General features: G+C 44.6%; 1 protein-coding gene across 1 annotated transcript in view; it reads left to right on the top strand.

Annotated features, from left to right (window-relative positions):
- The window catches only part of EXT1 (exostosin glycosyltransferase 1), a 258956-nt gene that overhangs the window by 243870 nt on the left and 1732 nt on the right, over nt 1–13354 (top strand). Inside the window, exons 7-10 of the mRNA XM_031691269.2 lie at nt 515–610; nt 3853–3942; nt 9155–9315; nt 11425–11596. Coding sequence (XP_031547129.1) covers nt 515–610; nt 3853–3942; nt 9155–9315; nt 11425–11596 — 519 coding nt within the window. The remainder of the gene's footprint in view (nt 1–514; nt 611–3852; nt 3943–9154; nt 9316–11424; nt 11597–13354) is intronic.

The raw sequence follows: 13354 nt of genomic DNA, 5'->3' as shown, positions 1-13354 counted from the left end.
CGTTGGAAATAATAAGATCACCTAAAATCAGCAGCCATCCTGGAGAATCCAAAACATGAGCTCACGCCAGTTCTGACTTGAACTGTCATCTCTCTCCCACGTTGCCTGGTGTAGCACAAGCTCGTAGCAGATGTTCAGCGTGCACTTCTGTTTAATTTGATCAGGGCTGTTATCTCAGTGTTGTTATCTTACTCGTCATCATAAGACAGCAGAATTTAGGAAGTCACTTTAAGAGCCAGCCACCCTGAAATTGCTTCTTTTCTCCCCAGCTTTCTCCTACCCACTTGACACAGCTTTTTCTTAGGTTGCTCTTTGTGTCCTCGCTCTCGTTGTTAAGTGATCAGGCTCTGAGGGTTCAGTGGGAGTGGACTCGCTTGAAATTTAGTTCTGATGCCTGCCATTCTGCCTCGCTTAGATCTCCATATCCCCTCTCTCTGTAAGAAGAAACTTTGGGTTGGAGGCCTACATAAATCCAGCCTTACCGAGCCACCTAATGACCCCCTGTCCCTTTCAGATCATAGTTCTCTGGAATTGTGACAAGCCCCTACCAGCCAAGCACCGCTGGCCTGCCACTGCTGTGCCTGTCATCGTCATCGAAGGAGAAAGCAAGGTAGGACGAGCGGGGGCTGAACCGTGGGGTCAACGTGGACTCTTTGTTCCTTCCACGGGGCCCTTTGGCTGTTGGCCTTAGATGTCTTCCTCCTGCTCCTGGGTGGTGCTGGCCCTGGGCTGTTTTTTCTAAAACTGAACCTGTCTCTGAATGTCCTCAGCTTGGACAGCCATCAACTTTAGAATCTGGGACTCCTGGGTCCTAATACTAACTCTTTAGGAGATGTGTGACCCTGTCTCTTAGCCCCCATTTCCTCATGTACAGGATGGAAATGATAACACCTACCCCGTGGGGTACTATTAGGAATAAATGAATTCAGGGCCTGGCAAGACTCGTCTTTCTAGACATGATGAGGATGAAGGTGAGGCCGCGATGGTGCATGAGGTTTCCTTTGCTGACTGATCTGAGTCAGTTGTGTCTTTCAGAATAGTGGTTCTCCCTCACACTGATCTTAACAAGGGCATTTCCACCTTCATTTTGTTTTGATGTCTCCATCAGAGACTCTCAGGACCTAGCTGGACCCCTGCTTCCATACTCCAGCTCGTTTTTCCTAGAACCAAATGATCTTCTCAGTCATCCCATGGCCCTTAAGGGACTCTTTTTGCTGATGCTTTACATTCACACTTGAGTCCAGGTATATATAGTCTGGCCTTAGCCAGCCTTTTCGATCTTCTCTCTCATTGCTTTTCCTCTACAAATGTGATCATTCACAGTTATCTGACCTGCACTGTGTCCCTTCCTGCCTCTAAATTTTGTCTTTCCTGTTGGCAGTAAGTCTTGACCATCCCTTCCTCTCTGTTGTCACGATTCCCATGTGTTCTTTAAGCCCTTGCTCATATGGCTACCACCCCTTTGAAATATCTCCCACTCTTGGCAGCCGGAGATCAGTTCCTTTTTCTCAAGCTTCTGCTTGTTGCTTTCTTGTAGATCTTACCCCCTGGGCCAAAATTGTCTCTATCAAATGACACTGAGACTGATGAAGCAGTGTCATCTAAGAGACTTCCCCTCTCAGTCCCCAGAGAGTTAGGTCATGGGAGATTGTCTTGCACTAAGTAAAACCTCTCTGAGCCAGAGTAAAAACTGTCCATTTAATTTGGTTGAACCATTTGAAATCATCATTTGGGTTGCTGTCGGTGTCGGTTTCATATTGTCCAACAAGATCCAGTGAGAACTGTAACTGTCTTGTGAACAAGGTGATCAGGGCGTCGTCTGTTCAGTTCCAGTGTAGGGCTGCCTGCCGTGGGCTGGGCACCATGCGGCACGTCAGAATACAGGGAGGAGTATGACAAAGCTAGTCACAGCCTCCTGGGACTGGAGTTAAGCCGTGTGGTTATCAGAGGGCTACTTGGTAAGCATTTAATGAGGAAAGGTGGGAATAGAGTAATCACATACCTCTTGGCATCAGTCTGACTTCCCCTTATGAATCCATCTTATGCACAGGTGCGGTTTCACATAAGGGACTGGCGCACAGAAATCTGCCTACAACTCTGTATGTCTGTCTCCCCAGTTCCAGTGCCTGAGGCCCCAAACCGTGCTCAGATGCTGCTCTTCGCTTTGAACTTGGGAATTCTTTGTTTCTTACGCTTTCGCAGGTGACTAGCTCTCTGTCCGGTAGATGAGTCTTTCTTTGACCAGATCAGGATATTCAAACAGGAGCCAGTCTGACTCCGAGGGTTCATGTTGCATTTTTATGCACAGACTCAGTGATGGACTCTGTGTTTTCATTCCCAGTGTCTGTATTTATACGATTATGATGCTGATAATAGCACCTCTCTCGCAGGCTTTATCAGATGTGTCTTGCAAGGTTCCTCACGTTCTCCCGGCCCTACCTGCATCTGGGCTTCTGGCCATGTGTTGCGTCCTAGCCTTCACCTTGGCCACTGGCCCGCGTGGGCCACGGCCTCTGTATTTCAGGGAACCTGGGCTAAGACTTGCGCTCATTTTGAGGATTCAGTGAGAGACTGCATTCCAGTTGTTCAGCGCTGGGCCTGTTACACAGTGAGGTTCAGTGAGCGTCAGCTACTCTTCTTGAGAGGTGGGGGGCAGCATGGTCCTGGCTTGTCTTGTGGGCTCTGGAGACAGACCGAAGGCCAGGTCTTTACCTCTCTGTGCCTCAGTCCCTCCTTCAGCAAATGGGAGAAGCCCTTATACCTAACTAACAGGTTAGCTAGAAGGGTCACCTGGCTTGATACCCTCCATGGAGATAAACTTAGGAGGGTGGACGCACCTGGCAGGCGCCTGATGAATGGTGACTCCCTGTGCTTTGTGCTGTGACTTATTTCTCACTGTTCCCACTAGACAGGAAAACTCTCGAGTCGTGGTCATTTCCTAGTCATGTTTGTTCATCCTAGAAGGGTCCGGGCTATCACCTGGTAGCTAAATATTTCTTAAATGAGCCAACAAGGAAACCTCAGTTCACTCAGGACTGCTTTGGAAGGACATTGGTTCCATTCATGTGCGTCCATTCAGCTTTCGGAACGTAGCTGAGCCAAGGCATTGGAACACGAGCCTGTTTCCTGCACTAGCACATGCAAGCGGCTGGCTCGTGGGCTCTGAGCTCTTGTTGACGAAGCGGGTACAGGAAAAGGAAATGGATCCTTTTAAACTCAGTGGTCGGGCCCGGAACTGGGAAAGAAGGCATATGTCCTCTGCATCCCCCATTTTAAATTACCGTGTCGAGCCTGGAGTTTAAAACGGATGCGTTTGCTGCTTTGGCTGGGAAATTCTGTTTTGAATTTATAGGCCCTGTCTTTGCAGCTTTCCCCCCATAGGCTTAACACGGGAAAGGTCAGGGCATCGCTAAGCTGGCACTAATGGCTTCTGCGTCAGTCGGTGGACAAGTAAACAGGGTCAGGAGAATCGCTGCAGGCTGAGATTTCGGAGCCCTGTGCAGAAAGGGTTGCTGAACGCTCTTGTGTTTTATTTTATTTTGGAAGCCAGAGGAAGAAAAAAAACTTGACCCAGTTGACAGATGTGTGGGAACAGACCCTGGAGCCATTCATGCTGCATACATGCCCCTTGAGCCCCCAGAGATGGGTCATGGTAGGCACTTCCCATCCTTTAATGTGCAAGTCCTCCGGTAGCTTCTGAGGCCTGTGAACCGAATCTGAGATGAGGCTTGTGGATGAGCTGATTTCCTGATGCAAATATAACGTGGGCTTTTTCTGCCTGAAAACAAGACTCTTAAGTGCACCTCTCTTCTCCCTGCTTCCTCCCTCCTGCCGCCTTCTCCCGACTCCCAGGTCATGAGCAGCCGTTTCCTGCCCTATGACAACATCGTCACAGACGCCGTGCTCAGCCTGGACGAGGACACCGTGCTTTCAACCACGGAGGTGAGCACCCTCACCCGAGGAGGGGCGCGGGGCCCTGCAGGCAGTCGCCTCGACCCGCAACGTGCCGGCTCCTCTTCTGCCCTCACCTTGGCCAAGCCCAGCCCCGAACGGTTTTCAGAACTTCCCGCAGAGTTAGGTTTAGTCAACCTGGTTCCCGTTAGCGCCTTGCCACCACCTGGCACCCCGAGCAGGCATTTTTTCCCTTTGTTTCCTCTGCTAATTGGCTCCTCATTTGCATGGTTCTGCCTCACCTCCACCCTCTTGCCTCCCCTTCTTCTTCTTGTTTTGGTTTTTAAACAGCACAGCTGCGGGCAGGTGAGCAGAAGGACCAAGGGGCAGCAGGAGGGGCACCTGCTTAGCCTTTTCTTGAAACCGCGCTGCCCCGAGCCCATCTTCCCCCGGTTCTCCTAACCCTGCGCCGGTGTACGTTGCCTCTGTAGGGAACCCTCTTCCAGGTTCCAAAGGCAACTCTTCTGTCTTGGTTGAAAGTACTTATTTTCTTTCACCCACACAAGAGCAAACAGTTTCACTTTAAGGCTGAGCTGGAGAGCCCTGCTATTTCAGATGTTCAGGTATTTGTGCCAAAAATAAGATTGCACAAAGCATGTGCGAGCGGGAGAGAGAGAAGGGGAAAGATAGATATGATAGAAAACCGATTTTTACAACTCGAATGAGCATTGATCTCTGAAACCTCACTTAAAACCGTAGAGGGGACCAAAGACAGTTCCATAAAAACATGCATCGGAAACATGATTAACGGGAGCTGCTAAAAAGCGTGGAGACTTGGCGACTTATACCGTTCGCCTTCTTTTTTTCCTTTTTATTCATAATCACTGGCACTTTGCTGGCCAATCTGACTGTAACGGCCCGTTGCCCACGTAGCCAGGGCTCGGTGTCAGGCTAGCAGCCTCTGTGTCTGCAGATTCTACGGACGCTTCCAGTTCCCATCAGATGGAGGTGAGCAGGTGTGATGCGTAAGGGCAGCATCAATCACCCCGGGACAGAGCAGCCTGGGCCTCACCTTGGTAAAAGTCTTTCTGGGCAGCCCAAGCTCTGTAAATACTCAATGAACGAATGATATTGGAGGGGTGCATGCTGAGCAGATCGAAGTGTGAACACAGAGCCAATTGAGTCGTGTGTGAGTCGGCAGGAGGGGGGAAGGGGGAGATACACTTAACGTTCAAAGAGAAAGACTGCTGTGGACCACGGGGCATGGGACACTCCAGCTTGCCTTTCTCTGCCGCTCCCCCGTGAGGAAGGGCGGCGTTCCGGGAGCACATTCGTTCAACAAGTATTTTCTGAGGAATTTGTCCTGGTCTCCATGCCAGGTCCTCTGATTACATAGTTCCTGCCTGTGGCCATCAGAGTCCTGGCAGCAAACAGAATTCGAACCAGGTGATGCAAATGAAGGGCTTTAGGATGCCTGGGGAGGTGGGTGGGGCTCAAGGACCCCACAGGAGATAGAGAGGCGCCTGGGGAGTGACGAGGGCCTCACAGGAAGAGTGGAGAGCGGATCCTGGAGGCCAGTGCAGGAAGAGCAGCACACTGCCGTGGTGGAATGTCAGGACAGCCACGGCATATCCATCAGTCGTTATCCGATCACCTGAAGCGTTGATTCATCTCACATCCTCCCCTGAGCACAAGGCAGTTAGCCTCCCTCTAGGATTTATTTCTCCCTGTCCCATGGTGAAGTGCCTTTCAGCTGCCTTGATGTATCCAACGTGCTGGGGAATTTCTTTTCAAAGAATAGCAGTTCCGGCCCCTCAGTGCCTGCTGGGAGGAGCACGTGTTGTACGTGGAGCAGTTAGAAGTCAGCGTGGTTTGAACATGAGGTGTAAATTTAAGAGGCTGGCGGTCTGGTTCACCCTTCTGGCTGATCAGTGGAGTGGTCGTGTTGCCTGAAATGGTGGAGGGACAAGGATCTCTCTTTTCTCTTTTTTTCAGAGAAATAGATGTGGGTTCACTTTATTTCCTCTCCAAGGAGTCTGAGCTGGTTTAAATGCCTCTCTGTCGTATTGAGGATAGATTTTGAAACGGTGTCCTATCAAAGGTATTAGATATAGTTGGTTTATAGTTATTTACATTTATCTGGGTTGCTGCAAATTCTCAAAAGAAAACAGATGTTGGTTTTTAAGAGAAGAGGCCATAAGCTGACCTTTGCCTCCTTTGATGTGTTAATGATCTGCATGAAAGCAGAACTATCACAAGAAGCATAGTTTTATCTGAATTTACTTTTGAGTTCCTTTGAAATGACTTGAAACGGCTTTGAGATAGTAAGGAATTCATGTGATGAAAACACCCCATCGGGTTCTATCGGAGTTGCCAGTGTCTGTGTCTCCTTTTCAAAGGATAATGGAAAACCCCGAAGCCTGCTGACAGCCAGGCTGGTTCTTTGACAACAGGCTGCATAAGGTACTGTCCCATCAGTTGGCACCATTAGTCCTGAACACCAGTGACGATGTGCAGGTTATCACAACCTGGTTTCAATTTTCTGGCAAATACTGTCCACTCCCCTGCTGTCTTTTAACTTTGAGATGCCCCACACCCCGCCATGCTTTCTTACAGTATGTTCCAACACCCCTATCTTTTCCCCCTCTGATGTTACGGTTTGGGGAAGCAATCTATATTTTTGTTAAGGCTTTCTTATCTTTAGTCAGGGCACCAAACTAAATCTTCATAAAAATTTAAATTTATGGCTGTTTACAAAAATAATATCTTCTAAGTAAGCCCAGAGAATTCAGAGATAAAAGGACCCTTACAGATCACCCAGGCCAGTGTTTCCCAAACTTAGAATTTCATTAACATGTTTACCTAGGATAAGGCTAAAAAAAAAAAAAAAAAAGAGTAGGCAGTTGGAAGACAAATATTAACCAAGACGTTGAATGAGTGGTATGGTGGGAAAATGGCAAAAGGAGAGGTGGTGTTCATGCATATGGTGGAAGCGTGAGAAATGCGGATCCAGGTTTATTTGCTTTGTGTTGTAATTCAGGTAAGATACACAGAACATAAAATTCACCACCTTAAGGTATATAATTCAGTGGTATTTAGTACCTTCACAGTGTTGTGCCCTCATTATCTCAAGGAAACTCCACACCCATGAAACAGCCATGGAGCCACCAATCTGTTTTCTATGGATTTGCTTATTCTGGACATTTCATGTAAATAGAATCACACAATGTGGGGCTCTTTGTGTGGGTCTTCTTTCACTCAGCATGATGTTTTCCAGGTCCAGCCATGTTGTAACCCGTGTCAGTATTTCATTCCTTTTCATAGCAGAATAATATTCCATCAAATGGATATATCATATTTGGTTTTCTCATTGATTAGTTGATGGTATTTGAGTTGTTTCCACCTTTTGGCTATTGTGAATAGTTATTTGCTCTGCTTTTGAACCTCTGGGAGGTCAGAAATTGGACTTAACAACATCACTCAGTCCCCCGGCAACCGTCACAGTGCCGAGACTTAAAATACCTGTGGAGTAAATGAAGTTTCCGTTTGCATTGCTTATCAAGAAGAGATAGGGTTGTTGAGAGAATGTGTAACTTGTATGAGATACATTGTTTTTGACACTGTAGCAACAGAGCTAAAAGGAAGGCTATGATATCAGTGCACACCAAATCGGAAGCCAGACAGCGTGGGTTCAGATCTTGGCTCTGCCACTTACTAACTCAGAAAAATGGCTTGAACCTCCATAGCCTTAGTGTCCCTCTCTGTAAATTGGGGCCTCTGAAATGACCTGCTGCACGGGGTTACTGTTAGGATTAAATGAGTTAAAATATGTAAGTCCCTATAACCGTGCCTGGCACGTTACAAACATTCCACAGTTATGAGCATTGTATGATTGTTTGCTGTTACTGTTTGTATTTTTTTACTTTCTATATATTGTTTCATTTATCATTCGTCAAATAATTGTGGAAAGTCATACTCAGCCATAAAAAAGAATGAAGTAATGCCATTTGCAGCAACATGGATGGACCTAGAGATTATCATACTAACTGAAGTGAGTCAGACAATGAAAGACAAATATCATATCACTTATATGTGGAATCTAAAAAAATGATACAAATGGGCTTATTTACAATACAGAAATAGACTCACAGACATAGAAAACAAACTTACGTTTACCAAAGGGGAAAAGTGGGGGGACAGATAAATTAGGAGTATGGGATGAATAGATACACGCTACCACGAATAAAATAAATAAACAACAAGGACCTACTGTATGGCACAGGGAACTGTATTCAGTATCTTATAATAACCTATCGTGGAAAAGAATCTGAAAAAGCATAGGTATATACGTATATCTATGTATAACTGAATCACTTTGCTGTACACCTGAAACATTGTAAATCAACTACACTTCAATAAAATGTAAGTAATTTAAAAAATAATCATTGTAGAAAGTCAGAAGTGAGCTCACACATTTGAAAACAGACTATTTGCTAATTATAAATGTTAGTTTGTAGCAGGCTCAGAAGTCCCTGCTCTGGGTAATTTTCAGCACAAGAAAGTCATTTCACTGCATCTCCTTTAAAATAATCCTGTGGCTTCACCTGGCCTCGTCTCCACTCACTCGTAATTTTTCACTGTGGATGCGTTTTCTAAATTTACTTTGTGCAGTGCATCTTCCCACCCGGGAGCCCTGAATCCCTGTTCTTTATGATACCTGCTGGGTATTCCTGTTGGAACCTGTGTGCTTTTTAAACACCTTTTCTCTGGCTCTTAAGTGGATGCTTTTATTTTCATCGTGATGGCTTTCACTGTATGCTGGTTATGATGTATGCTGTGTATTCATACTCTGGACGTATATAGAAAATCTGCTTCTGTTTATAAAACAGATGCGTTTGTGCCTCCCATCAGTCAGTGGCCACATGTCCTTTGAGGGAGCGGGGGCAGGCTGGGGGTGGAAAAAGCAACTGCTTTTTTGACTTTTTAGCCTAAATAGACCGGCTTTTCTAAAGGACGCATCCACAAATGTTGTTTTTTCTCCTCCTTCTTTCATTTTTGCACTAATCTGAAGTTTCTTTAACAGAAAACATTAAGTGTGCATAATTATGGGGCAAAATGTCAAGCAGTCAGTTTAATTTGCTGATGAATGCATGTTTCACAACAGTCCTGGGATTTCGCATTACGAATTAGCAGGGGAAGGTAATGTTTTGTTGACATTTGTTAACCTTGTTGATTGCTTGTTTGGCTTGTGTTCTGCCTGCAGGTGGATTTTGCCTTCACCGTGTGGCAGAGCTTTCCTGAGAGGATTGTGGGGTACCCCGCACGCAGCCATTTCTGGGATAACTCCAAGGAGCGGTGGGGGTACACGTCCAAGTGGACGAACGACTACTCCATGGTGTTGACGGGAGCTGCTATCTACCACAAGTGAGGAATCTGGACATCATTTTATATTGCTCCTTCGTTTCTAGCTGCTATAGAAATAAGAACTCAGGCCAAATCTTGTTGGTTTGCATCCCTGTTTCAGTTCTGTTGTTGTGGCCAACATGTCTTCGAAACCAGTGACACCTCTTGGCTTATTGTATTTCTAGAAATTATGGGAGAGCAGCATCTTCAGTAGGTCTGAGGTGTGGAGACGTACTCAGAGTATACTGAGTAAGTGAGTGTTTAGAGCAACAACAAAAGTAAACACTTAATTGAGTACCTCCCAGCACTGTTTTGGGTGTTTGGGATTTACCACCAAGTAAAATAGGGGACAGTTATTTGCCACGCAGGTCTTAGATTCTAATGGGGGGAGTCCCAGTATACATAATAATGCTATAATATGTTAAGGAGGTAAGTAATTTAGCAGAAAGACAAAGCAGAGCAGGGTGAAGGATAAGGGGTGCCGAAGGTGGAGAAGGGGGCACTCAGGGGTGATCCCCACTGAACAGGTGAGATTTGAGCAGAGACTGAAAGAGAAGAGGAAGTCAGCCTAGAGAATTTCTGTAGGATGAGTGCTCTGACGTAGGGAAGAGCTAGAATAAATGTCCCGCGGCAGAATGCTGGAGAGATATGGAGAAGACCAGTGTGACCAGAGCGAAGTGAGCAGCAGGCAGGTGAGAGGTTGTGGGAGCCCGGATGCAGAACCTTGCCATCCATCATGAGAACTTTCCTCTCTTCTAAGTGCCACGGGGAGCCAGTGCAGCTGTGTGAGCAGAACATCTTATGTTTTAGGCATCCACTCTGAAGGCTGTGTTGAGGATAGACTCTAAGGGGGCCAGGGGAGAAGCAGGAGACCGATTAGGAGGTAACTGACATTATCTAAGCAAGAGATGACGGAGCCTGGGATCAGGAAGTGAGCCACCGAGGTGATAAGCAGTGGTCAGATTCTGGGCATGTTTTGAAGATGCTCCAGCATGATGTCCTGACAGACTGGATACAGAATTTGATGACTCTAGGGTTTTTGACCTGAAGAACTAGAAAGATAGAGTAAGCCATTAACAAAGTTGGGGAAAGGTGTCGATGGAAGAGGTATTAGGGAAAATGCAGGAGTTTGGTCTTGGACACATTAAGACATTTAAAAAAGTGTGTTGAAAAGGGTCAGGAATGGAGATATAAAATTGGGAACTGTTTGCATATATTTGGTCTTCAAAGCCAGAGGACTCAGGTTAAGATTGCCAAATTAATGAGCGTAGACAGCTAATGTTCCTGACTCAGTCATTATTGAAGTCCCTACTCCTCTGCCTTAGTAAGGTAAACGCATTAATCTTAACCTAGTCTTTTTTAGTAAAAAATAGAGAACTCTGTCATCTCCAGAACAGAGTTGGAAATGCACAAGGTATAAGGACTTAGGATGGCTGAATCTTAATGTCAGGATCACACCTCTTAAGAGTTCATTGTTCCCTCTTCCTGCTGCCACTACTCGATGAATCTGATTCATTCAAGTGATTTTTCCTATAAATATATGCAATATGTCCCTCCCTCCAAAAAATATAATTCAAATTAATTGTGGGTTCTCCATGATGAGCACCACCAGATTAATTAGGGTTTGGCTCTGACGTTGTTGAAACATAGTTTATAGGCCAAAAAAGTTGGAATGGTTATATTGTTGGACTTAGAGTTATGAGATAGTATTGAATACAGTTCTGGTTAAACCAGTAATTAAAATTGTCAAGCAAGATTGTGTGTAAGTAACTTCTCTTGCCATCTAAATATTCAGTTTCTAATCAAGCAGCCTGATATTAAAGTTAGACTGGCCAACCACTATCCTCATCTATATGTGTCTCTGTACCTTATTTCCTTGTCTGTAAAACAGGGATTAATAACAGTATCTACATCATAGGTTCCTTATAAGGATTAGATGAGGCATTTCTTATAATGCCCTTCAGAACATGACCTGGCAGATAGTAAGTACTGTATCAGAGATAACTATCATCATCATCACCATCCATGATATGTGTAGAGATTCGAAGAATGGGTGTGTGTTTTCTGTCAGAGAAGACCACTTGTTATATAATGATGGCCCCCAGTGAAACCTGTCTTTGATTTTTACAGATATTATCACTACCTTTACACCCATTACCTGCCAGCCAGCCTGAAGAACATGGTGGACCAATTGGCCAACTGTGAGGACATACTCATGAATTTCCTGGTGTCTGCTGTGACAAAATTGCCTCCAATCAAAGTGACCCAGAAGAAGCAGTATAAGGAAACAATGATGGGACAGGTAAGAGAAAGCAAGCTCTCCTCTGTTGCTTTGCTCACCCGTGGCTCAGTCTGTGGCAATGAGGACTCACTGTTCTTCTAGGAAGCATAATGAGGAAATATCAGGGGAAAAAACACATCCAAAAGCTCTGAGGGAGTGTGTGGTTGACACATGGGTAATTGGGAAGGTGTAAGTCAAGAGTATCTTTATGTCGGGAATATAAGAGCTCTCATAGGACCTACAAGGTGGCATGAGAAAAATGTCTCTTCTCTAAAGACCTGCAAAGAATTTATGTGAGTTTATTGTAGGTGTTTTATTTAATGAAGCACTAACAACACTCTCAACCCAGCCTTCCGGTGGTTACTCTTGAGTTGGATGAGCATCACGGAGGTAGACCAGGAGTCCCAATACTTGATTTTTTTTTCAATTCTAGAGCTAGTATTTATCAACTGTAAGCCGATCAGTTACCTCCTGAAACTCAATTATCTCATCTTTAAAGTGGAAATGGTGGAGTCCACGTCACAGGGTTGAGATCAGATGTATGAAATCGTTTATCAAAGTAAAATATAATGTTGAGGCATAAAAGTTCTACTAAAGATACGTTCAGGGAACTATAATCCAACTTTCTCTTTTTACAAATAAGAAAACTAGGACCCAGAGAGTTTAAGCATGTTGCCAGAAGTCACCCAGGATTAGAGACAACTCGGAGTTGAATCTCGGGGTCTCTTTTTTCCACGACTTACTCTTCTACACCCCAGCATCCTTTTATTCATCTTAAACAGAGCCTAATACTCTATGTAAGAAATCAAAAACCTTAATATGTTTGGATCTATCCAAGTTAAATCATGGAGAATCCAACAGGATTTGGATAAAAGAATATTCTTTACATGGTTATAGTGGTTCAATTTGGGGGGTTTCCATGTACCTTGTTCTAACAGTTCCTGAACATCATACATACATCTAGCTTTTGCTAGGAAAACATAGCCAGGCCTCATGTGAACACAATGGATGGTTCTTCATTCACTAAATTTAGTAAGAGCAAAAAATTTACAGGATTTTAAGTTTATAAGATTGTCATCCAATATTTACCAGATGTGTACAGATTATCAAGGATTATTCTAGGTATGGGTTATGACAAAGCTACTGTCCTTAGTGAGCAAAGAGTCTAGTGGGAAAATTCTGTCTCCCTCTAACTGCTAAAAGGACAGGCGAGAGGATGTGCAAGAATTTGTAATTTTGAAGACTGAAAGACTATTCAGATTCAAGCAAAATGTATTGAGTACCCAGGCATTTTCATATTTATTATCTCATTTAAGGACACACCATTCCTTTAATATTGTTCGCTCAGCAAGTCTATGCACTCCCCTGAGGTTATACACAAAACGGGTGGAACACTAATAACATATGTTTTCTTAGAGGTTGGTTTTTTACCTTTTTCACAGATTTGCCTATTTCTACCAAACCAATATTTCTAGTGACTTTACATATGTTTTATAACCAATCTAAGTTTAGTCTTAAGTCTAACCAGTTGTATCTAGTTAGATGTGTACTGTATTTGCCTCCCTCTCCCATCATAGACACTACTTTACTGAATGTTTGTGTGACTGGTGGAGTAAATGGATATTGTGCTCTGAAATTATGCCTTGTAACACAGGAAAGATATCTCTAATACACTGGTTGACCCAAAATAAGTGTTAAAATCTAACGGCAAAGAAGAGACTTGAGTGATTCAGCCGGACTCTTCTCTTTTCGTTTATAAGAGAGAATAAGAATAAACTT

This window comes from Vicugna pacos, chromosome 25 (assembly GCF_048564905.1).
Source record: "Vicugna pacos chromosome 25, VicPac4, whole genome shotgun sequence".
NCBI classification, from domain to species: Eukaryota; Metazoa; Chordata; class Mammalia; order Artiodactyla; family Camelidae; genus Vicugna; species Vicugna pacos.
This window is presented reverse-complemented; position numbering and strand designations above follow the sequence as displayed.